Source organism: Oncorhynchus masou, chromosome 13 (assembly GCF_036934945.1).
Source record: "Oncorhynchus masou masou isolate Uvic2021 chromosome 13, UVic_Omas_1.1, whole genome shotgun sequence".
Lineage (NCBI taxonomy): Eukaryota > Metazoa > Chordata > Actinopteri > Salmoniformes > Salmonidae > Oncorhynchus > Oncorhynchus masou.
The window spans coordinates 70,107,042-70,134,392 of NC_088224.1; the positions used below are offsets into that span (position 1 = coordinate 70,107,042).

The 27,351-nt window shown below is 43.1% G+C and overlaps 2 protein-coding genes across 7 annotated transcripts in view; both read right to left on the reverse strand.

Annotated features, from left to right (window-relative positions):
- Positions 1–11,410, reverse strand: part of LOC135552962 (zinc finger and BTB domain-containing protein 16-A-like) — a 28,941-nt gene extending 17,531 nt beyond the window's left edge. The window contains exons 1-3 of the mRNA XM_064984929.1: positions 11,283–11,410; positions 7,325–8,606; positions 1,717–1,817 (exon numbers count right to left, since the gene is read on the reverse strand). Coding sequence (XP_064841001.1) covers positions 1,717–1,817; positions 7,325–8,511 — 1,288 coding nt within the window. The 5' untranslated portion in view covers positions 8,512–8,606; positions 11,283–11,410. The remainder of the gene's footprint in view (positions 1–1,716; positions 1,818–7,324; positions 8,607–11,282) is intronic.
- A 614-nt stretch (positions 11,411–12,024) lies between these two features.
- ncam1b (neural cell adhesion molecule 1b) overlaps positions 12,025–27,351 on the reverse strand; it is a 115,317-nt gene continuing 99,990 nt past the window's right edge. For 3 of the 6 annotated variants that reach the window (XM_064984932.1, XM_064984931.1, XM_064984930.1), the window contains 6 exons: positions 25,093–25,217; positions 23,651–23,831; positions 18,303–18,495; positions 17,704–17,820; positions 15,297–16,694; positions 12,025–14,499 (listed from right to left, as the gene is read on the reverse strand). In XM_064984932.1, coding sequence (XP_064841004.1) covers positions 14,391–14,499; positions 15,297–16,694; positions 17,704–17,820; positions 18,303–18,495; positions 23,651–23,831; positions 25,093–25,217 — 2,123 coding nt within the window. In that variant the 3' untranslated portion in view covers positions 12,025–14,390. The other 3 variants (XM_064984935.1, XM_064984934.1, XM_064984933.1) reach the window with 2 other exon arrangements.

A 27,351-nucleotide genomic window follows, 5' to 3' on the forward strand; every position in this document is an offset into this window, starting at 1 on the left:
GTTTGGATGTGGGCTGGCTCTCGGTGAGATGTAAATCGGTTTCAGATCCATACTGGCCCAGGGCTCTTTCACTGATCTATTTTCTGCTCAGCTGGCTTTAAATGAAGTTAAAATGACTCATTAAAACGCCCACAAGCTTTGGAAACTGGGAGCGCTACAGCCTAAATGTAGTCCTCTTTCAACTCTCCCCACCTCCCTGTACAGCTGCACTAGTCCCAGTGCTGTAGCTACAACCACCTCATCCACAGATTTCACCTCATTTCAGATCCTTTTCGTGAAACCAAAACATTTCAGCATACTATGTATCCTTTACCTAGATGTATTGTGATGTACTGCAGGGCTGTCCTTGGCTGTGTTATGTTCTATGATAGTGTGTCCAGTTTGTTATGTTCTGTGACAGTGTGTCCAGTGTGTTATGTTGTGCTGTTGGGAGGTTGTGTGTGATTAGGGAAGAAGAGAACATTGTCTTGTGCCGTCAAAGGCATGGAGTGTGCTCTCATCCATAAACCATCAAACTGTCTCCAGACGCGGCTGCAATAGCCCTCCATCAAAACACTTTGTCTGGCATACCAAAATACGAGCCAGCATCGAGCTGAATACCAAATCAGCCCATTAGAGCTGTGGAGCACTGGCTCCTTAGCAACCAACAGAGGATCTAAAGGCTGCTATGGGCTATACGGCAACACACAATGACAATGAAATAAGATCAAACTCTCTTTCTTTGTACAATACAGAGGCTATATATTTTGTGTGTGAATACAAACCAGATGAAAGAAGGTTTCAGAAATCTATTTTGTAATGAAAGATCAAAGTATCTAAATGACGTGTAACAGGCCTATATAACACACACTATAGCCAGTATGTCTCATCAGGTCATACCGATGCAGACAGGATGAGTAAAGGAGAGTAGCCGTTAGCCAACTAGTAGAATGTGTCTAGACCTGATGCAGCTATTGTGTTCCCATCACGGAGTTCCAAACATGGAATTTCAAACTCATCATTAAATCTACACCTGGATTTAAAATATGTCTACTGTGAGGAGGTCAGGTAGTTTATGAGCACTGTTTGGAGAAAGGGAACCTCTCATCTGTCAGCCGTCTGTCATCTCCTAACACTTTTACAGATATCAGAGGAGAGGAAAGCCAGGGAGGTATAGCATTCCTTGTGTCTATTCTTCCTAACATCAGAGTGGAGTTTCTGTTTATATTTTAGTTTCATTTTTAGCCCCTCTCTCCGCCTTCTCCCCTCCCCTTCTCCTGCTCTATTTTGGATAAAGTGGCTGGGAGAGCAGTCAGGTCTGATTAAGTCGCAGTTTGGGTACAGTGTGTTCCTGGACACACATCTGCGAGCGAGCCATCACACACGCTTCAGAACACTGGCAGAACACCCAGGCCTGCCGGCAGCTGATGATGTCATCACTCAGAGGGACAGAGCTGGCGAGGACCCAGACAGACTCTCCGAAAACACACACACACACACACACAGACAGATACAACAGAGAGAAGACAAAGAGAAGACAGAGACCCTGAAGAACTGACACATACAGACAGGCGACAGACAGGAAGAAGTCTCTTTCCTTTAACACAGATCTCATGTTCCTCACTCTTCTAATATACGTGTGACATCATGAACAGGTGCATGTGAAAACAGTACAGTCCTGTTATGGGTGTTGGACATGGAATGTACTCTATTATTGGCATTACATGGCAGCGTTACCTGAGTGAGAGAGCATGTGCATCCTGAGCCGTACACTGTCCATGAAGTGCTTGCCACAAAACTCACAGCCGTGTTCCTTCTCTCCTTCACTGTGCAGCTTCCTGTGGGGAGAAAGGACTGGGATGAACCAATGACTGAGGTCACACAAATAGCAGACATTGGGCTCTAAAACGTTTTGGTGCTTTTCTCTGAAGTGTTTTCAAAAGGCAGAGGCATCATTGTCCTTGTAGAGAAAAGCATGTTTCATTCCATCATGAAAGCAAACCTCTCTTTGTACTGCTGCATCATTAGAGTTGAGAGGTCTCTAAGAGTTGTGAGTCACACAGTATCACACTGTACGAATGCAAAAGGAGAACAGACAATAGAAATTTCAGGGATAATTTTAGAAAGCACAATACAAATAAACGTGCTGACACCCACGTACACATACAGGCAAAAACACAAACACCCACGTACACATACAGGCAAAAACACAAACACCCACGTACACATACAGACAAAAACACAAACACCCACGTACACATACAGACAAAAACACAAACACCCACGTACACATACAGGCAAAAACACAAACACCCACGTACACATACAGGCAAAAACACAAACACCCACGTACACATACAGACAAAAACACAAACACCCACGTACACATACAGACCAAAACACAAACACCCACGTACACATACAGACAAAAAACAAACACCCATGTACACATACAAACAAAAACACAAACACCCACATACACATACAGACCAAAACACAAACACCCACGTACACATACAGACAAAAAAACAAACACCCATGTACACATACAAACAAAAACACAAACACCCACGTAGACATACAGACCAAAACACAAACACCCACGTACACATACAGACAAAAACACAAACACCCACGTACACATACAGACAAAAACACAAACACCCACGTACACATAGACACAGACAAAAACACAAACACCCACGTACACATAGACACAGACAAAAACACAAACACCCACGTACAAAAAAACACAAACACCCACATACACATACAGACCCAGACAAAAACACAAACACCCACATACACATACAGACCCAGACAAAAACACAAACACCCACGTACACATGCACATACAGAGAAAAACACAGACACACACATATACACATGCAAACCAGACAGGCAATCCTCTCATAACAAGTACAAAAAAAGGACTCATCGCTCTGCCTGCAGCAAACCCCATCATATCATATCACACACGTTCTGTCATGCGAGGCATCATCTGCACTATTATCCTAATATTCCCCTCTGCAGCACAATGGCCAGACAGCAGTCCTCTAGACAGTTATAAACAGACCACAGTCAAAGGACAGATAATCTAATATATAGTACCAATAGAATATTATGTCAACAAAACTCTCTTCAATTAAATCAAGAACACCCACGACTTACATCAAAATAGAAAACAGAAAAGAGGATATTCAACAGAAAACTAGAGAGATTCACTATAAACCAGACACCTCATACAATTCCTAGTTTTCTCCTTTAGATAATTCACTTAATCAAAGCCTGAAGTTAAAAGTTCTGAAAAGGTGTGCTATGCCTTAACAAACTCTCTCCCTATTCTCTCCACTCAGAAATGTCAATGTGACTGAGGTGGATGATGCTCAGTGACCTGTCTCCTGACATGGACTAGCTTCATTACAACACCAGCAGTCACCAGAAGGACTGACTCCTCCAACCTTCAAACCTCTGCCTATATCCATGACTGAGCATTGGCTAGCTAACACACTGCTGGATGTTCTGTGTCATCAGGCTCATTCAAAACCCGGAGTGGCACAGGCCTGAAATGCCGTCTGCGTGGGAGGAGAAAGTGTAGAGGTTGGTGCTCTGATACTGATGATGGCTTGGTTGATTGATTTAGTTATGGGACCTATGCACCTGTCTGTAGACCTGTGGACCCCACCCCCTTTAAACCAACCAACCTCTAGTGTAAACCCATCAACCTCTAGTCTAAACTCACCAATCTCTTTAAACTCACCAACCTTTATTCTAAACCCATCAACCTCTAGTCTAAACCCAACAACCTCTTTCAACCCACCAACCTTTTTAAACCCACCAACCTCTTTAAACTCACCAACCTTTAGTTTAAACCCACCAACCTCTAGTTTAAACCTACCAACCTATTTAAATCCACAACCTCTGGTCTAAACCCAATAACCTCAATAAACGCACCGACCTCTAGTTTACACCCACCAACATCTAGTTTAAACCCACCAACCTCTATAAACTCACCAAACTCTAGTTTAAACCCACCAACCTCTATAAACTCACCAAACTCTATTCTAAACCCATCAACCTGTAGTCTAAACCCACCAGCCTCCAGTTTAAACCGACCAACCTTTAGTCTAAACCCACCAACCTCTTTAAACCCACTAACCTCTTTAAACCCACCAACCTCTTTAAACCCACCAACCTCTTTAAACCCACCAACCTCTTTAAACCCACCAACCTCTTTAAACCCACCAACCTCTAGTCTAAAATCACCAACCTCTATAAACCCACCAACCTCTTGTCTAAAATCACCATCCTCTTTAACCCACCAACCTCTAGTCTAAAATCACCATCCTCTTTAAATACACCAACCTCTTTAAATACACCAACCTATTTAAACTGACCAACCTATAGTCTAACCCACCAACATCTTTAAACCCACCAACCTATTTAAATACACCAACCTCTTAAACCCACCAACATTTAGTTTAAACCCACCAACCTATTTAAATCCACCAACCTCTATAAACTCACCAACCTCTAGTCTAAACCCACCAACCTCTTTAACCCAACAACCTCTATTCTAAACACACTAACCTCTAGTCTAAACACACTAACCTCTAGTCTAAACACACTAACCTCTAGTCTAAAATCACCAACCTCTTTAAACTGACCAACCTATCGTCTAACCCATCAACATCTTTATACCCACCAACCTATTTAAATACACCAGCCTCCTAAACCCACCAACATCTAGATTAAACCCACCAACCTATTTAAATCAACCAACCTTTATAAACTCACCAACCGCTAGTCTAAACCCACCAACCTCTTTAAACCCACCAACCTCTAGTCTAAACCCATCAACCTCTAGTCTAAACCCATCAACATCTAGTCTAAACCCACCATCCTCTAGTTTACACCCACCAACATCTAGTTTAAACCCACCAACCTCTATAAACTCACCAAACTCTAGTCTAAACCCACCAACCTCTATAAACTCACCAAACTCTATTCTAAACCCATCAACCTGTAGTCTAAACCCACCAGCCTCCAGTTTAAACCCACCAACCTTTAGTCTAAACCCACCAACCTCTTTAAACCCACTAACCTCTTTAAACCCACCAACCTCTTTAAACCCACCAACCTCTTTAAACCCACCAACCTCTTTAAACCCACCAACCTCTAGTCTAAAATCACCAACCTCTATAAACCCACCAACCTCTTGTCTAAAATCACCATCCTCTTTAACCCACCAACCTCTAGTCTAAAATCACCATCCTCTTTAAATACACCAACCTATTTAAATACACCAACCTATTTAAACTAACCAACCTATAGTCTAACCCACCAACATCTTTAAACCCACCAACCTATTTAAATACACCAACCTCTTAAACCCACCAATATTTAGTTTAAACCCACCAACCTATTTAAATCCACCAACCTCTATAAACTCACCAATCTCTAGTCTAAACCCACCAACCTCTTTAACCCAACAACCTCTATTCTAAACACACTAACCTCTAGTCTAAACACACTAACCTCTAGTCTAAACACACTAACCTCTAGTCTAAAATCACCAACCTCTTTAAACTGACCAACCTATCGTCTAACCCATCAACATCTTTATACCCACCAACCTATTTAAATACACCAGCCTCCTAAACCCACCAACATCTAGTTTAAACCCACCAACCTATTTAAATCCACCAACCTCTATAAACTCACCAACCGCTAGTCTAAACCCACCAACCTCTTTAAACCCACCAACCTCTAGTCTAAACCCATCAACCTCTAGTCTAAACCCATCAACATCTAGTCTAAACCCACCATCCTCCAGTTTAAACCCACCAACATCTTTACACCCACCAACCTCTTCAAACCCACCAACCTCTAGTCTAAAATCCCCAACCTCTTTAAACCCACTAACCTATAGTCTAACCCACCAAACTCTTTAAACCCACCAACCTCTTTAAATACACCAACCTCTTTAAATCCACCAACCTCTTTAAATCCACCAACCTCTTTAAATCCACCAACCTCTAGTCTAAAATCACCATCCTCTTTAAACCAACCAACCTCTAGTTTAAACCCACCAAGCTCTAGTTTAAACCCACCAATCTCTAGTTGTCACATCCTGACCTTAGGTCCTTGTTTACATCTCTGTTTAAGTTTGGTCATGGCGTGAGTTGGGGTGGGCATTCTACGTTTTGTATTTCTATGTTTTGTATTTCTGTGTTTGACCTGGTATGGTTCCCAATCAGAGGCAGCTGTCGATCGTTGTCTCTGATTGAGAACCATACTTAGGCAGCCTGTTTTCCCACTATGGGTTGTGGGTAGTTGTTTTCTGTACCTGTGTTTTCCATACAGAACTGTTTCGGGTTTTAATGTATTTCTCTTGTTCTTTTGTATTCTGTGTTCAGTTTATTAAATATATTATGGACACTTACCACGCTGCGCATTGGTCCGATATTTCATACTCCTCGTCAGAGGAAGAAGAAAACCGTTACACTAGTCCAGACCCACAAACCTACTTAAACCCTCAGCCACTGGTTAAACCATCAACCAGTGGCGTCTACCTTCACATGCTGAGAAGCCTTTAGATCTCTGTACAGGCAAGCTACTCTCCTTCCCCCCTCCTCACTAATGCAAAGGAATGCATACCAAATGCACTCAGAGACAGTTTTTTAAGTACGAGGCACATCTAATAAAAAATAATCTTACAGAATTGCGAAAATGTTTGCAACTTTGTAAACAGCTTCATTATGCCACACCATGTCTGCTAAGCTGCCAACAAAGACCTATTTCATACCTCGTATGAAATCCGTCTACTCAGGCACAAGAGCAGGTGTCTTTTTAAACATATTTAACATATTTAATATCATTGCTCCCAGCTCTTTCCTTTGAAGTCTTTTAATGTGTTAAAAGTTAATTAAGACCAAAAAAACGGCAACCTTTAAATTAGAAGTTGTACACTACAATTTATCTCTTCCTTCACATCCTAACAAAACAATTAACCATTTAGCATGGCGACTCCAGACTCACCACACACACACATACACACTCCACATCCCTCCGTCTGTCTCTCACAGACCTCCTAGTGTATAGTGACCAGACAGAACACTTTGTGGGTGAAGGGGTGACATAAGCAAATTGCAATTTACTTTGATTACCAGCATTTACTAAATTATCACAACATTATAATAATTTGCATTCTGCTAAAATAAATGCTGTTTCACTCTCCAACAAAATACCTCCTTCAATAATACCTAGATATCCATTATACCTGTATACCCCTAGAGATATAACTGTGAGTGGTGTATGCAGTCAGCTAAACTCTGTGCTCTACCTGTGTTGCTCCATGACCTCTCTGTCGTGTAGCTGGAGACCACAGTCCCCTCTGCTCTGAGTCTGACTCTGGCCCTCCCGCCTCATCCCTGCTGCAAACTGTCCCAGCCTGCTGAGGATCTCCCTGTGGAGCAGGCCCTGGTTCAGTAGCCCCCCATAGGCCCTCAGGTCCAGGGACATGGCCAGGGAAGGGGCCACCGACATGGGCATAGGCAGCCCCACCTCCCCTATGTGGTTGGAGGGCATGGAGGAGTAGAGGGAGGCCAGGTGTTTCTCAGCCAGCCCAGGGAAACTGTCCAGAGGAGAGTTGTTCCCCGCTATGCCCCCCTCCTCTTGGCCCGAGTGCTGCTCTCTAGCAGATGTGATGACACTGCCTCTTTGGGGGGTCCCCGGGCCCTCTTCTCTTGGCTGGTCCGACTCACAGCCCCCCTCCCCTCCGCTGTTGGACCGGCCATTGGCTTCATCCACCTGCATGTTATTGTCCTCTGTCTTTATCCTCTTAGCCAGAGGCAGGAAGGGCTCCTGGGCTCCATTGAGGCTGTACTGCAGTGGAGACTGACCCAGGCCCTCCAGACTAACCCCTCCATCTTGTGTTGGGCTGGCTACAGGGAGCCCCATAGGTAGTCCCCCTGGCCCAGAGGGACTCCTGTCAGTCATGTGGTACAGTGCCAGGTGGTGCAGGGCAGTGGGGTTGATACCACCCTCCTGCATGGAATGCTTCTTGGAGATTAGCATGTTCCTCCAGTGCCTTGCCCTGCTTTGTTCACTCTCTCCAGACCCGTGGTTCCTCCCACTCAGACTCAGGTGGTCCTGCTTCTCTTCTGACTGGATGGTCTCCAGGACCTTGAGGCACTGCTCCTCCAGGTACTCGATCTCCAGGATCTCAGCGGCGTACAGCAGGTCATCCAGGTCCTCGGCCGTGGCCTGCAGGGAGGCCGTGTAGGCATACTCCAGGATCTGCTGGAAGGTCTTGGGGGAGAGGAAATCGAGTGCGTAGCGCAGGCTGCTGCGGTGGAATAAAATCTCAAACATCTTGCTGGTGCAGGCCAGGACGGTGCGGTGGGCCGGGAACTCCTGGCCATCCACCGTGATGATTACGTCACACAGCGTTCCCGACAGACGCATATGATTGGCCCTGTGCAGGAGTGTGGCGGGGAGGGTGGGGTTGTGGAGCTGGAGAACACCCATCTTAGTCAGATGATCCGTACAACCTCGGACCCTCTCTGAGCCCACGCATGAGGTGTGTTCTATCCCACCTGCTTTCCTTCAGTGTGTCTATAAGTCTAGATAGAGGAGAAACCACATGAAATATTACATCTCAGACCATGGTAATGAAGAATGGTCTGGTTGATTGCCATGGTGTTTGTAAAAACATTAGAATTATGTTGTCAATATCTTGCATGTTCAACAATTGTAGAGGGAAAAGTAATAATACTTTAGCACTGGATGACCAAATATCAGGGACTGGGCTAAAATGTTGATATTGTATAGTAATATGTCACTATAAGGAAATACACTGGAAGCAAACACAGGGGATTTATAGGCTCCCCAAATCCAGCAATGCCCCATGAGGTCTGTTGAGACTGGTTACGTATGCCTACATGCCATAGGCTGCAAACAGACAGAGCCATGCACTATTACATGTGCTGTAAATGTATTTTGCCTCGATCACACCTACAGCTTAATTGTGCAAAATAGTATGCAAAAGTTAAAAATTCACCTTCTGCTACCATTTCTGTCGAAAGTATGCACCAAACAGAATGCACTGCAACTGCCTCTGCAACGTAATGCTGTAAGGCAAACGCAACGTTCCATTGGAAATGAATGTACTTCTGGTGTTCCCGAAATGCAAACCCTGTCGGTGTGATCGAGAAATTAGCACTGCTGGCTGATATACAGTACCAGTCAAAAGTTTGGACACACCTACTCATTCAAGGGTTTGTCTATATTTTTTACTATTTTCTACATTGTAGAATAATAGTGAAGACATCAAAACTATGAAATAACACATATGGAATCATGTAGTAACCAAAAAAGTGTTAAACAAATCTAAATATATCTTTATTTTAGATTATTTAAAGTAGCCACCCTTTGCCTTAATGACAGCTTTGCACACTATTGGCATTCTCTCAACCAGCTTCACGAGGAATGCTTTTCCAACAGTCTTGAAGGAGTTCCCACTTGTTGGTTGCTTTTGCTTCACTCTGCGGTCCAACTCATTCCAAACCATCTCAAATGGGTTGAGGTCAGGTGATTGTGGAGGCCAGGTCATCTGATGCAGCACTCAGTCACTCTCCTTCTTGGACAAAAAGCCCTTACACAGCTTGGAGGAGTTTTTTGGGTCATTGTCCTGTTGAAAAACAAATGATAGTCCCACTAAGCGCAAACCAGATGGGATGTTGTGTCGCTGCAGAATGCATCAGACTAAAGACCAAAATGTTGACATCAGACCACCTGTCTAATGTCCATTGCTCGTGTTTCTTGGCCAAATCAAGTCTCTTCTTCTTATTGGTGTCCTTTAGTAGTGGTTTCTATGCAGCAATTCGACCATGAAGGCCTGATTCACGCAGTCTCCTCTGAACAGTTGATGTTGAGATGTGTCTGTTACTTGAACTCTGTGAAGCATTTATTTTGGCTGCAATCTGAGTTGCAGTTATTTCTAATGAACTTATCCTCTGCGGCAGATGTAACTCTGGGTCTTCCTTTCCTGTGGCGGTCCTCATGAGAGCCAGTTTCATCATAGCGCTTAATGGTCTTTGCAACTACACTTGAAGACACTTTCAAAGTTTTGGACATTTTCCAGATTTACTGACCTTCATGTCTTAAAGTACTGGTGTTTCTCTTTTCTTATTTGTGCTGTTCTTGACCTAATATTAACTTGGTTTTTTCCCAAATAGGGCTATGTTCTCTATACCACCCCGACCTTGTCACAACACAACTGATTGGCTCAAATACATTAAAGAAAGAAATTCAACAAATGAACTTTTAACAAGGCACACTTGTTAATTGGAATGCATTCTGTGTAACTATCTTATGAAGCTGGTTGAGAGAATGCCAAGAGTTTGCAAAGCTGTCATCAAGGCAAAAGGTGGCTACTTTGAAGAATCTCAAGTATAAAATATATTTTGATTTGTTTAACACTGTTTATGTTACTACATGATTCCATGTGTTATTTAATAGTTTGATGTCTTCACTATTATTCTACAATGTAGAAAATAGTAAAAATAAAGTAAAGCCCTTGAATGAGTAGGTGTGTCCAAACTTTTGACTGGTACTGTGTATCGAGATATGGTATCATTTTGCGCAGACACTGTCGGTGTGATCAAGGCGTAATGTTTTTCGGGGTGGCCACTCTTAAACCAATATAGCTCATATAAATAAATGCTACAACAAATAGTTACATGATTATTGGTTATATTTTCTGACCTTCAGTGACCACTGACCCATATCCACTTGATGGGTAATGCTGAAACTCAGCCTGGGTAGTTCAGCAACAGAGCGCATCAGGTGCAAACTGAGCTTTGATGGAATCACGAATTCCTACCCCAAAACACCAGCATTTAAAATTATATAGTTACTAAATCTCTAAACATGAAATAATTCACTATCGCCGTAATGTTAAACTGTATAGGAACAACATATAGCCTGCGCGCACCGCACATCACGGCTCAGTCACGTCTCTCTCTGTCTGATCGTACCGCGAGCATACTAAGCAGTCAAGTTTTTAAATCCCTGTTACACTAACTGCGGAGAAACTTTAGGCTCAATAACGTTTTCGGAAATGCGAACACGTATACAATAACACAAAGGGAATGCCATTTAGTAAATATGTCAACTAATAATTTAACATTGTCCATGAATTGCAAATAGGTTGAATAATAGCTATTTCAGAAAGTATATTCGAATCACCTGTGCAATGGCAGTATTCTTGCAATATTTTTCACTATAATTCCCCTTACCTTAGTGGCCTGTTATGTCCTCACTTAGCCGATTGATTGCTTTAACATTCAGGCAACATAATGGCAAGGCAATTCACAGAACCCGCTCCAAACTCATCCACACTCCAAGTAGGCAAATCATCACCCAGGCGACGTCACAGCTTTGAATGATTGTCCTCTGTTCCCGGTTCTATCAAGGCTGGAAAGAGAGACATCTACAGGGCAACAGTCCTCACAACCTAGGTTTTGGGCAGGGTGAATAAAAGTCAGTAGTCTTTAGATCCAGATGCAATTGAAACCAATTAGTTCAATTAACCATTATTAATCACTTACTGAAATAGTATAAATTCAGATTTAAAAAATACTGGTAGATCTGCCTGGGTGATATGGATCTGACCTTGGCTCATTACAATTCTATTCCTCACTCTAGTCAAGAGAGGAGCAACAGGAGTGTCTAACTCAGGGACTCTGGGAATACAGCAACAGCAACACATTATTATACTCTGTTACCATCTAACATTCTCCCATTTCTTCATCTAATCTAGAATGTAATCATTTAATACATTCATCAACGAGTCATATTACTTTATCATCAAGGACATTGATATAATCTGGCAAAAAAATACTACACTTGTAAATTGTCATTTCATGCCACCTAGTGCTCACACTTGTATACTATATCCACAAACAAGATGGGGGAATAGGGCAGACTAATATAATGAGATAAAACAAGGATTTGCCATGAAAACAATGGTAAACAGCGTGAGGTTCCAGAACCTTGTTTTATTTTGTAAATGGGTTAGTATTCAGACTGTACACCGCTGAGAGCAGAACGCTCCACTGGGTTTGACCCAATAAGAACAAGAGGCTCCAGAGACAAGGGACAGGGTGGGAGGATGACAACAGCAGAGGGTTGTATTGTACAGGTTCTGGCATGACTGTTCTATGCCACTGAAATACTGTGGGGAATGATTGTTTACATGAAAGTGGCAGTACAACATATTAACATTTTGGAGTGTTGTTTTCTTCTGTTGTCAGATTACCAACCTGCCCTCTGTCTCTGGCATTATAAAGTCAACAGGCAACAAGCTCATGATGCCTGCTATTGTACAAAAACAAAATAAATTCAAAGACAACATTACAGAACACTTGAACAACAACTGGGGACTAAAATAAAGCGTTTTATAGGCCTGAACAGACCTCATTCTGATAACTTCCTCTCATAACTCAATATGAAACTTACATTGCCTAAATAAATATAGGTATGTCTATTTGGGTTTCTGTTACACATATTTTATAAAGTACAGTTTGAATTCATCATGCCAAAAACTCAACATATCTCCCCAGGCTGTGTTACAGGCCACAGTAGACCGCTGTGCGACGGGGAGAGATCAACAACTGTATATATACTGTATGTGTCACAATGACCATATTAAGTCATTTGCTGTACTGTTTTCATAGATACCATTTTAAAAAGAATATATAGATAAACCTTTCATGACAAAGCTATGTAGATATTATTGAAAGTGACGACAAGACAATCCACTGACACAGTCACAGTGCACAAGCTCGCAGTCAGGAGTGGAAAAGAAACGTTTCCATTTAGAGAGTACAAAAATGCTTTTAAAGATTTTTGCTTCAAAAACACGATTTTAAACAATAAAAGTCAGGCATTTGATTTTGTTTTCTTGTGAATATGATAAGATACTCATCATAGTTGATGTTAAAACACGGAAGTGGTGAAGCTTGGGTCATGATGAGACATTCACTTAGATCACTTAAAGTTCTTCTCTACAACCTTTCTCTGTGAGAACCATTGGATCTGTTGCACTTTGTTCTATCTTGTGTTCCATTGTGAATACCGGTACAATATTAGCTGCTCAATATGCACTTCTCCATTTAGCACAATTTAGTATTCATTTTATGAACCCCCAGGTACAGTGAGTTGAAGACATCTCATATGATAACTCCTGATACACGGTTTCTCTGAAACCAGAGCATTCCCAGCACTGTGGGCTGCTGCAGGTCAGTCTCCGTCAATTAACTTCTGTTTGAAACATGAAAACAATCTGTATGATAACCCACCCTAATACAGACATAAAGAGTAAAACAGTCAAATGTGTCAAACAAAACATTAAGAACCATTTGCAAATCAGACATGCAAACAAACTATTCGATGAGACTATTCGATGAGACTAGCCCTCAAACATTTGAACAATGTAACATGGAAATAATAATAAAGTAATGTCTATATAGTCAATCTCTTCATATATATATATATATTATACATTGAGTGTACAACACATTAGAAACACCTGCTCTTTCCATGACAGACCGACCAGGTGAATCCTGGTTAAGGCTATTATTGACGTCATCTGTTAAATCCACTTCAATCAGTGTAGATGAAGGTGAGGAGACAGGTTAAAGAAGGATTTTTAAATCTTGAGACAATTGAGACATGGATTGTGTTTGTGTGCTATTTGGAGGGTGACTGCGGAGGACAAAATATTGAAGTGCATTTGAATGGGGTATGATAGTATTTACCAGGCACACTGATTTGAGTGTGTCAAGAACTGCAACGTTGCTGGGTTTTTCACACTCAACAGCTTCCCGTGTGTATTAAGAATGGCACACCACCCAAAGGACATCCAGCCAACTTGACACAACCGTAAGAAGCATTGGAGTCAACATGGGCCAGCATCCCTGTGGAATTCTTTCGACACCTTGTAGAGTCCATGAAGAGCTGAGGCTGTTCTGATGGCAAAGCGGGGTGCAACTCAATATCAGAAAGGTGTTCCTAAGGTTTTGTACACTCAGTGTTATGTTCCTGAATAATCCATTGTTTATCTGCAACCGCACTGCAAACAATTATAACTCTGAGAAATGTTGTTTCCTATACCACTTGAGATCACTCAAATTGTTTTCTTTAGTGTTCAATGGGTGTAGCAAAACAAATCATACGTGAGAATATTTGACTTTTGCACAACCAGATCGTTCTCTAATGGACTCTATTGCACAGACACATGTTGTTGTTCTGGAAATGCAGAAAGGGCACTGGAAAGAAAAACTGCTGCAGACTGTAATGAGTGTTGCTGCCGCCGCCATCTTGTGTGGGCTGAGGCTGCCCAATCATGCCTTGCTGTCGCTTGTCTGTGTGACATCTTTGTGTTCTGTGGTCACCTCTGACAGGGCTGTCTTCACCTCCTCCACTTTACTCTTCTCATCTCCAAATATCTTCCTGCAATGGAGAGAATATTAGAAATGAACAGTCATTACAGTCTACCTGCAATGTAATTAAGAAACAACAACAGCTGCGTTCAAACAAAAAACACCCCAAATACACATTTACATTCTAGCCCACGCTTATGCAGAGAGACTTACAGGATACATTAGGGTTAAGTGCCTTGCTCAAGGGCACATCAACAGATTGTTCACCTAGTCGGCTCAGGGATTCAAACCAGCGACCTTTCGGTTAAGGGCCCAACTCTCTTAACGCTACTTTTCCAATATATTTTTGGACAATGGCCAGAGGTAGTAATTGTTAGATGATTGATACCAGCACAAGTAATATAATTACAGAGCACCTCTGAGTCAAAGCGATAGAGCAGTACTAAGGACCACATAATAACCAAATGATCATCTGTTGCAGTGTCTGGTTGAGTGAAAGGCCAGATCTAGTCTTTGGCCTTTTCCCCAGCCTAAGAGCAGTAATAATGCCCGGCACAGTCATTACAACACTGCTACTGCACAACCTCCACAACACACTCTACAAGGAGTACCATACTACTACACAGCACTGTACACTCCACATGATGCTACCTACACACAACCACTACCATGGCAATGATTACAGCACTTCTGTCATCATTACACAAGTCTCATTAATTAACAATTATCACCACTGTTACCACAATTGACTACTACAATTTCACTTCACAGGACAAATGGAAGGTTGGTGACTGAGCGATAATAGAATAGAAGTTAAATGGGCACACAAAAACATTGACACGTATAAACCTCTAGAGGGAGCCATACTCGTTGTTGAGTGGAGCAGCCTTGGCCAGACTGTCTAACTCCTCCAGAGCAGGAGGGCCTGAGGCCTGGAGGTCTGCCCCGAACCCGTCTCCGTTAGCCTGGAAGGAGGAGGAGGAAGGGACAGGGGCAGGGGAGGGAGTGGGACTACTCTGATAACCAGTGGACCCTGCTGGGGGCAGGGAGGGGCTCTTAGTCGCCACCCCATTGGTCAACTCAAACTCTATCTCTGGGGCTTGGGGCTCTGTGGTGATGGGTATGTGGGGGGTCAGGGTTGGTGTTGGGGTGTCGTAGGTAGTAGAGGCAGGTGTAATAGTGACCGTGGGGGCAGCAGGTGTGGCAAAGCTCAGAGCAGTGTGAGCATTAGGGGCAGGTGTGGGGGCACTTGTGGGAGCAGGAGTGGGAGTGAGAATGTCTGGGAAAACAAGGGCAGATGTGTCCTCATGAACGATAGCAGCAGTTACATCAGCATTGAAGGCAGTAGTAGGAGCACTAGGGACAGATGTGGGAGTGGTAGTGGGGTCTATATTAGGGACATATGTGGGAGTGGTAGTGGGGTCTATATTAGGGACAGATGTGGGAGTGGTAGTGCGGTTGATATTAGGGACAGATGTGGGAGTGGTAGTGGGGTCTATATTAGGGACAGATGTGGGAGTGGTAGTGGGGTCTATATTATGGGCAGGAGTGTGAGTGTCTTTGGTAGTAGAGTCAGGTTTGTCAGGGTCAGGGGCTGGTGTACTAGAGCCCAGGACAGTAGGGGTACCAGGGACAGGGGTAACAGTGCTGGTGGCAGTAGGTGCAGGTTTATCGGTGGAGGTGTCAGAGGCTGGGAAAGTGAACGCCATAGGAGCAGGAGTGGGAGCAGCTTTCCTCGTGTTTTGGATAGGAGAGGCAGTGGAGGGGGCAAGAGAGGGACTGTCTGGGGCAGATTTCCTGGGGGCCATGGTGGTGGAGTGGGTAGGTGTGGGGCTCTTGGGAGTGGGAGGAGAAGGAGCAGGTCTGTTAGAGTTTCGACGCCTAGGTGGTATTGGAATAGGGGACTTTTTAAGAGATTTAGGGCAATCTGTGGCACTAACAGCAGTGGCAGACATTTTGTCCTCTGCTCTAGGAGAGCTGTCTTCTAGAAGGTCTAACAGGGGGGTTGCTGTGATGTCAGAGGTGGAGATGAGGGGGGTTGGGGGGGCTGTGTTGGACTCTGAGGTGGGTGCCGGGGCGGGGGCAGCGGCAGGCAGGGGGTCAGTAACGGGGGTAGACAGGGGGTCAGTAGAGGGGGCAGACAGGCTACAGGTGAGTGCGGTGCTCTCGCTAGAGGGGCTGTCCTGGGCGGGGTCATAGATTGTGTTGGCTGTGTCAGAGATGGTGGCTACAGATGAGAGGGTGTCCAGAACCAGGGCAGCCAGCCTGGGAGAGAGAGCAGGGAGAGAGCAGAGACACACACACTAGACACTGAGGTGACTGGGACCCGATGTGGGGACTGGGGAGGAGGGGTGGACATGAGGAGCAGGCAGGAGGTTAGGGTTAGTGGAGGCATGCAGTTAGATATCACACACACAGAGCAGCCAACATCAACTGGAGAGAAAGGACACACCAGGGGATTCCATGCAGTGAGGCACATCAAATAACAAAGGACACTGTCCATGCACAGACTAACATGGAGAACATGTAGGGTCTAATGAACTGAAAACACAGAGGTCTTTCTAAAGGAAAGGATCACTACACACAACCACCTGAAGGGTTGAATAGTACCAGACACTCATCTCATGTGACTTCAGTTTTTAATGTCTCAGTTTTTAGACTGGTTTCATCAAGTTCACCATATTCAGGAGGACAAAAGCACAGTGGATCTATCCACGTCTTTGACTGGTAGCGATTCAACCTTGATATCGAAAAGCTAAATCTCCTGAGAAATTTCCTGAGAAAATCCTCCTGAGAAAAACGTATTATGGCAGCAAAAACCCTTTCACCCCCCCTCCCCCTCTCAAACAACCACAGAGGAAACAACAACACACACAGGCTTTTCACACGGCATGTTGTTAGCCCAGGGTTAAAACTAGCCTAGGGTTAGCTAACCCTCCTTTTACTCAATCATTTGTTAACCCTGGGCTAAGTGCAGTGTGAATGTGACTATAGAAACATTTCAACAAAAAGCATAAACACATGAGCACACGACGGTGCACTATGCTTATAGGAATCACAGACATATGTATAAACCAACTGCCTATGCTCAGAAAGTCATAAACATTCATTACAATGTACTCAAAATTGTGCAAGATTATTGTGATTTTTACAAGAGTGAACTATTCTTTAGCCCAACAATTATATATGTGTGTGTGTGTGGGTGTGTGTGTGTGTGTGTGTGTGTATGTGCGCACACGTGTGTATGTGTGTCTGTATGTCAAGCTTTACTCACTCTGGCTCTGTAAGGGGTGTGGTCTCATTGGGTTCTGTGGGTCCTCCTGCATTGTGATTGGCTGTGCACTCATCCTCTGTCCTCACTTCCACTATTGGCTCTTTGGACTCGTCCTTTCTGTGGACCAAAGAGGATTCTGGGATGATTACATGGACACCATGACACAGAACTACTGCATAATGAGGACGACACAATTAGAAAAATCTTAGACAAAGGTCATTACGGACCCAAAGTTTAGCAAATTAAAACTGTGAAATTGCATCTAATTGAAGTGTGCAGACTCCTTTTTCAGCTTACTGCATCCCAAATGCACCTTACTCCCTATTTTATTTTTATTTTTTACATTTATTGAACTAGGCAAGTCAGTTAAGAACAAATTCTTATTTTCAATGACGGCCAAGGAACGGTGGGTTAACTGTCTTGTTCAGGGGCAGAACGACAGGTTTTTACCTTGTCGGCTCAGGGATTCAATCTTGCAACCTTTCGGTTACTAGTCCAACGCTCTAACCACAAGGCTACCTTCCGCCCCTACGGGCCCTGGTCCAAAGAAGTGCACTGTATAGAGAACAGGGTGCCATATTGAGACAATAGACACTCACATGAATGCAGCCTTGCCCTGTTCTAGGTTGTGTCCCTTGGCCCCGCTGCCTGGCTTGCCACACAGACACATGATGAGGCCACACTTGTTGGTGAAGTAGCAGGTGACGTCCACAGCCAGGAGCAGCAGGACGAAGGCCAAGATGAGGATCCCTGCCATGATGCCCGTGGAGAGGGCAGACTCCCCGTCTATATCTACAGTACAGACACAGCATGACTCACTAGGAACATTTAGCACCACAGTTAGACAGCTGAATGCATGTGGACATACTGTTAGAATATGGAAATATCTCTGTTTTCTACATAATGGTTTCATAAAACACAGACAACTCACCTGTCATGCACAGTTTCATAGTTTCAAGATATCACAGCATCTAATCGAATGTTTTGTAGATGTTAACTGCATACGGGTACCTTGACGTGCTCAAATTGGGAGATCAATGTCTCCCTGACAAGGCTCAACAGACATCACATGTGACTTGTACCTTGTCTTTGGAACAGTAAAGGCATCTATCTAAATCACCTGCCCTCTGATAAATGCAAACCCATTAAGACGCATTAAATCAACTTTATTTGATATTAGTCATAACCAAAAACACCTGAAGAAAATACATAATATGTGCTTCAAGAGATCTTTTGTAAACAACCATTTACTAGCTAGTCACTACCCCACACAATACATGATCTCTAGCATTATATGTCTAGTTTCCATTCTAAAGAAAGCAACCTGTCAGCTCTCTGGAAATCTGCTTCATTTACAAAAAAATACTATTAACAATTCAATAATGATCTCAGGGTCTATTTATGATGCAGTTGTGGAACAAAATAATCACAACTTCATTTGATTAAAAAAATCAATTGCTAGTTTTCAATGACATTTGTAGTTGTTCAGGAATCAATAACCAACAATCAACTGCTGCAGTTCCCAACTGCTTCAAAACCACTTATATGTATGTACACAATGTGTCATAAAAACAACAATATTAATATTAGCATATTATAATTTGGTTATTTGTTAATTAAATGACTATACTTTTGTCCATGTAAAAATGAATGTTATTACAAATCTTTACAGTACATACAATGTAGTGAAAATAATAATACACATCCTTTACGTAAAGTGTCTGGTACTCACCACCATTCACTCAGTACTCTAGCACAGTATTCAAAATAGCATTACCACTCATTCAATACCCTAGTGTTCATTAATGTCAACTGGAGTGCTACTACTAGCTGTGCTATGTTGCTGAGCAGAGTGGTACAGTACTGAGCTGTAAGAGACAGCTGATACTAGCCTAGTCCCATATATGTTTGTCCTGTTTAGCCAACTCCTATGGTTGTCGTCAGCGACCATAGGAATTGGCTATACAGCACAAACAGATCTGGAACCAAGCTAAGTTGATACCACTGCCTTTGGTTTAGTTCAGCCAATCGGGCTGTTTTGTTCTGTAGTTACTCTCCCACCCACTGAGAGACATGTCTGTCTAGGCATCCATCCAGAGAGACAGCCAGCCAGGGCAGAGAAAGGCTAGCTTTCTTTCCTCCATGTGTGTGTGAGAGAGAGAGACCAGCATCGCCTCATATAACTAGCTATGAGAGCAGCAAAACAGCTACGATGGACATGACGAGGGAGATCAGAGTGTATGTCACAGACGAACAGCCCTGGGTCGCTGCTCAAACCAAATATAGTCACAACCAACCGAAAGCAGCAACACAGATTCAGAAAAGATGAATAAGTAATGAGGAAAATGTTCATGTAGTGAAGTCCACCAGTTTCCAAAACCAGGCAAGAGTGCAGAGACATTGGGAGAGATAAAAAGACAAGGGAAGAGAGAGAGGGAAATGAAGAGAGGGAAACGGAGTGGAAATGGACAGAAGGGTGGGAAAATGGGCCGAGGGAGGAGAGAGAAGAGAAAATGTCAAGTTTGAAAACAAAACTGAATCAAGAAAAAAATTAAAATTAAAGAAGTAGTTTTAAACTGACAATCAGTTAAATCTGAAACCCGCAAACAATAACAATGCGGCACCCCGCCTCTGTTTTGGTAAAAATCTATGGGATGGGCCTAGAGAAAAGCAACCACTCTTACATTCATAGACAGAACTATGGATGCAAGGACTGACCTGACCATCCATTATATCAAAATGATAGTTTTAACCATGTTTTGAGGCTAAACACTGTTTTCACATTTAAGTTGTCTACAAACGTATAGTAAAATATATATATATATATATTTTGGGTTCTGATGGTTTACAACTGTTGAACTAAGCTCATGAGGCAAGTTATATTCGTCAAGAATCATTGGGTATATATCATTAATTTATAAGTCAAAAAATTTGTGTAGCAACTAAGGATTCTAGCTTTAAAGCAAGTTCAAGCAAAAGCACAGCATGTGAGAGAGGACTACGCCACAAACCATGAGTAAGGAAACTGGGGGTTGAACGGTTGTGAATGGGATGCGAGTTTGTCTGGGAGGTGAGTTAGAAAGGAAAGCACAAACAGGAGAAGTGAGAAGGAGGGATAAGTCCTGCTATGTTTCAGTAAAGCACTCTGCATCGTCTGAGGCCGGGCAGGGATTTGTTGCATCATAGCTGTGTAGTGTTGCAACACAGGTGTCTGTGGGTGTCAGCAGTCAGTTTCAGCTAGCTAAGACCTGCTATGGAACAGGAACGCTGCTGCATCAGTTAAGGCCAAACTATGTAGAAGCAGACTGCATCCACACACACGGATAAAGACCATCCATCTACATACTGTACCCATCACTGTAGCAGGATAGACCATCCATCTACATACTGTACCCATCACTGTAGTAGGATAGACCATCCATCTACATACTGTACCCATCACTGTAGCAGGATAGACCATCCATCTACATACTGTACCCATCACTGTAGCAGGATAGACCATCCATCTACATACTGTACCCATCACTGTAGCAGGATAGACCATCCATCTACATACTGTACCCATCACTGTAGCAGGATAGACCATCCATCTACATACTGTACCCATCACTGTAGCAGGATAGACCATCCATCGACATACTGTACCCATCACTGTAGCAGGATAGACCATCCATCGACATACTGTACCCATCACTGTAGCAGGACAGACCATCCATCTACATACTGTACCCATCACTGTAGCAGGATAGACCATCCATCTACATACTGTACCCATCACTGTAGCAGGATAGACCATCCATCTACATACTGTACCCATCACTGTAGCAGGATAGACCATCCATCTACATACTGTACCCATCACTGTAGCAGGACAGACCATCCATCTACATACTGTACCCATCACTGTAGCAGGATAGACCATCCATCGACATACTGTACCCATCACTGTAGCAGGACAGACCATCCATCTACATACTGTACCCATCACTGTAGCAGGATAGACCATCCATCTACATACTTTACCCATCACTGTAGCAGGATAGACCATCCATCTACATACTGTACCCATCACTGTAGCAGGACAGACCATCCATCTACATACTGTACCCATCACTGTAGCACGACAGACCATCCATCTACATACTGTACCCATCACTGTAGCAGGACAGACCATCCATCTACATACTGTACCCATCACTGTAGCAGGATAGACCATCCATCTACATACTGTACCCATCACTGTAGCAGGACAGACCATCCATCTACATACTGTACCCATCACTGTAGCAGGATAGACCATCCATCTACATACTGTACCCATCACTGTAGCAGGATAGACCATCCATCTACATACTGTACCCATCACTGTAGCAGGATAGACCATCCATCTACATACTGTACCCATCACTGGGGCGGCAGGGTAGCCTAGTGGTTAGAGCGTTGGACTAGTAACCGAAAGGTTGCAAGTTCAAACCCCCGAGCTGACAAGGTACAAATCTGTCGTTCTGCCCCTGAACAGGCAGTTAACCCACTGTTCCTAGGCCGTCATTGAAAATAAGAATTTGTTCTTAACTGATTTGCCTAGTTAAATAAAGGTAAAATTTAAAAAAACTGTAGCAGGATAGACCATCCATCGACATACTGTACCCATCACTGTAGCGGGATAGACCATCCATCTACATACTGTACCCATAAACTGTAGCAGGATAGACCATCCATCTACATACTGTACCCATCACTGTAGCAGGATAGACCATCCATCTACATACTGTACCCATCACTGTAGCGGGATAGACCATCCATCTACATACTGTACCCATCACTGTAGCAGGATAGACCATCCATCTACATACTGTACCCATCACTGTAGCAGGATAGACCATCCATCTACATACTGTACCCATCACTGTAGCGGGATAGACCATCCATCTACATACTGTACCCATAAACTGTAGCAGGATAGACCATCCATCTACATACTGTACCCATCACTGTAGCAGGATAGACCATCCATCTACATACTGTACCCATCACTGTAGCGGGATAGACCATCCATCTACATACTGTACCCATCACTGTAGCGGGATAGACCATCCATCTACATACTGTACCCATCACTGTAGCAGGATAGACCATCCATCTACATACTGTACCCATCACTGTAGCAGGATAGACCATCCATCTACATACTGTACCCATCACTGTAGCAGGATAGACCATCCATCTACGTACTGTACCCATCACTGTAGCGGGATAGACCATCCATCTACATACTGTACCCATAAACTGTAGCAGGATAGACCATCCATCTACATACTGTACCCATAAACTGTAGCAGGATAGACCATCCATCTACAAACTCATACAGTGTGTCACACACAACTTCGGTGAAGGAGTTTAAATCTAACATATTGGAAATTAGAAACAAATTGTGCGATGTATGCCAACATCACAAAAAATAAACTGATAAAAACAAACTCTGGACATGGTCAAAAATAAGTGTTAGTTTGGGTGGTCCTCGCAGACAAAAATACCTTCTTCACATACCCTCTGGGACAGACAATACCTTCTTCACATACCCTCTGGGACAGACAATACCTTCTTCACATACCCTCTGGGACAGACAGTACCTTCTTCACATACCCTCTGGGACAGACAATACCTTCTTCACATACCCTCTGGGACTAACGGTGGAGAGTTCTAGTTCGAACATTTCCTGCTGCACAGCGAACACCCACGAACAGCTCTGATCAACAGCTGGCTTGTTTTTCTATTTTCTTAATTTTGCCTGCTGAGAACATCTAGACGTCTAATTCTTATTAAGTGTACTGTCAGATTTCTGTGGTTGGAAGAACAGAAAATGCTCCTGTTTGGGACATGATCGAGTTTGCTGCTTCAGCTGTGTGTGGCAGTGCTATTGTGAGTGCCCTGTGCACGGTGTGGGTACCTGGAATGGCAGCGGGTTCTGGAGAGGTTCTGAAGGTCAAGGTTCCAGGTTGGGACTTCCCCTGCTGGTTCTCTGCCACCACAAACACATCGTACTCTGTGTTCCACTCCAGTCCGCTCAGAACCACATACTCACTGCCACTGGGCAGCCGGATCTCTGGCTTCCAGTCGGTCTGATGCTTCTAAAGGACACACACAATCCATGGTCAACTTAATGATACAATACAGTACCTGACAGCCTATTTTAGGAATGTATTCCTTGAAAGGACATGGGTACATATGCATCATGTTTTTGCATATAAGAATGCACATTGTCTACAACTGTCTATGGTGCTTTGTACAGTGCCCCAAACCCATTGGTTTATAGCAGACTACTGTAGGTATTGTGAGTATTCACTTGTTTATAGCGGACTAGGTAGTGTGAGTACTCACTGGTTTATAGCTGACTAGGTAGTGTGAGTACTCACTGGTTTATAGCAGACTAGGTAGTGTGAGTACTTACTGGTTTATAGCAGACTAGGTAGTGTGAGTACTTACTGGTTTATAGCAGACTAGGTAGTGTGAGTACTTACTGGTTTATAGCAGACTAGGTAGTGTGAGTACTTACTGGTTTATAGCAGACTAGGTAGTGTGAGTACTTACTGGTTTATAGCAGACTAGGTAGTAGCAGTACTCACCGGTTTATAGCAGACTAGGTAGTAGCAGGACTCACCGGTTTATAGCAGACTAGGTAGTGTGAGTACTTACTGGTTTATAGCAGACTAGGTAGTAGCAGTACTCACCGGTTTATAGCAGACTAGGTAGTAGCAGGACTCACCGGTTTATAGCAGACTAGGTAGTAGCAGTACTCACCGGTTTATAGCAGACTAGGTAGTAGCAGTACTCACCGGTTTATAGCAGACTAGGTAGTAGCAGTACTCACTGGTTTAGCGGACTAGGTAGTGTGAGTACTCACTGGTTTATAGTGGACTAGGTAGTGTGAGTACTCACTGGTTTATAGCAGACTAGGTAGTAGCAGGACTCACCGGTTTATAGCAGACTAGGTAGTGTGAGTACTCACCGGTTTATAGCAGACTAGGTAGTGTGAGTACTCACCGGTTTATAGCAGACTAGGTAGTGTGAGTACTCACCGGTTTATAGTGGACTAGGTAGTGTGAGTACTTACTGGTTTATAGCAGACTAGGTAGTAGCAGGACTCACCGGTTTATAGCAGACTAGGTAGTAGCAGGACTCACCGGTTTATAGCAGACTAGGTAGTAGCAGTACTCACCGGTTTATAGCAGACTAGGTAGTAGCAGTACTCACCGGTTTATAGCAGACTAGGTAGTAGCAGTACTCACCGGTTTATAGCAGACTAGGTAGTAGCAGTACTCACTGGTTTAGCGGACTAGGTAGTGTGAGTACTCACTGGTTTATAGTGGACTAGGTAGTGTGAGTACTCACTGGTTTATAGCGGACTAGGTAGTGTGTGATGGGTGAGCCTCCATCGTCCTGCTTGATCCAGTTGACTTTGAGGGAGTTGCCTTTGGTTTGAAGTGTTCCCTCCAGCTTCGGCGGTTCAGGTTCCCCTAAACAAACACATGAGTGATATCAAGGTTAGTTGGTGAGCTGAAGTGGTCATTCTGAAGACGTAGAATGTATTAAAGCTGGTCAGCAGCTGCTGTTAAACCCTTAACTGGTTTCTCCTAAACCTGTTTCAAAGACGTGAAGAAAGCTGTTAATATTCTGTCCTAGTCTTCTCCAGATGGCACCATTCCTCCATACTGTTTTACCAGAGGCACTTGTCTGCCTCTCCAACTAAAAGTGCTCATGAACAAGCTGTGAGAATACTGTGGAGTGCTAAAGTGAAAGTAGCATTTATACAGCAATTACACATGATTGGTCAGGACACAGCCAGTAGGGGGGATGTTTGTACGCTGTAAACTACTTGAGAGGGACAAATGAGGGTTAGTGCAAAAACGTTATTACAATGTGATAAATCGGTGAAATTGTTGGGATAAATTCAAAGTTATATCAGAAGGTGTATTTGTTTGTTGAATGAATGAATAAATCCGTTATTCGGATGAATAACTCCCATTACAATCTGTGAGAGTGATCGCCACTGAAACAAACATCCAGCACACTAAACAGGAAAAGTGGGAATAGGGGGGCGCATAAGAAGGAAGTTAATTGAGACAAAATGTAAGACTATCAGAGCTAGTTTCAGGGAACTTGATTTAGATCTAAGTCAGTGGCCTAATGATATTCAAAAAAATGTGTAGAAGCCAATTTTACTTTACAAATGCCTTGCAAGTCAATAATTACTGCTAGATAAGTTGGATGAAAAGTCCACGCTCATAGGAGAGGACGACATGCACTTCTGAGATCACAAACCTGCTTAGGATAAAATCATTTAAGACAGGCTCATATTTTAATTGTACTTGTTCGAGTTGAAAAAAGGCCTGCTTCGTTCAAAGCAGGAAGGATTATTTTGGGAGTGGCACAAAATGAAATACATGGGAGTTCTGCAGATATATACATTAACACAAATGAGCATTGTGGATAGAGAATCCAGTAAAATATATCACTGAGCTAACAACTCTGCAGGTCGGTCAACGAACATCATTCACAGTACTGGAGGAACACTTCCTTGCTAAATAACTGACAGTTACAGGGAGCTACAATCAGTCTCGACAGGTGAATGGCTACACATGATGGGTTAACAAGATGGAAAATAAATGGAAATAAATGGGACATTATTGAATTGGGACATTTAGTATTTATGTTATGAATGACTCTCCAGTAAAACTAAGATTCTTCTGATGAAAGTTGGGAACGAAAAGTTACCTTCTGCAGAGTGATGACATCATCAGCGCCATACAAGCCACATGATGACAGTCACATGAAACGCACGCATGTGATTGGTTGAAAGGAAAGTGGAAACATGAAAGATATAAAAATAGACAACGTAAACATGGACAGGAAAAACACAGTTATAAGACTTGAAGACAAAATTAAACAAAACAAGACTGAAGACTAACACAAAACAACAGTCAACTTTTGACAACACTGAAAACACAAGCAGGGACAAATGACAGGTTTTCCTCTGAGAGAAATGATGACTTCAGCTACTGTGGCTAATGCTCTAGATTTACAGTAATTTCAAATAGAACAACTTTCAAAATATGGTAATAAATGGAAAAGGGTACATCCCAAACCATCCTTCTCCTGCAAGACAAAATGATTGACAACAGAGGAAACGCTGCGGTATTTCCAACAAAGACATACATATTGGAAATACTGACAGAAAACAGCAGCATTGAAAAAGGGGACAAAAACACAGACGTATTCCTAATACTACTTAGTATTGCTAATACTGACGGATATTGTAGTATCAGCTGTACATGTACAACCTACACATGACACGACAAGAGTTAAGTTGTATCAGTAAATGTCCATAGCTTCTTACTGTAGGTACTGTTCAGTAAGAAGAGCAGCAGGTAATAGGGGGTGTTCTAGGCTATTTGTCTTGGTATAACAGAGTCTAAGTCACATGCTAACTACTCATAATAACTATGATCTTTGGCGTAATCCCTAATAACCGCATAACAAACCTGAGTCCTCAGTGAAAAAATGAAAAATGCCATCTAAGAAGTCATATATATATATATACAAATTGTTAGCATGTCCGTACAAATCTGTTATCTGCAATATAACATTCCT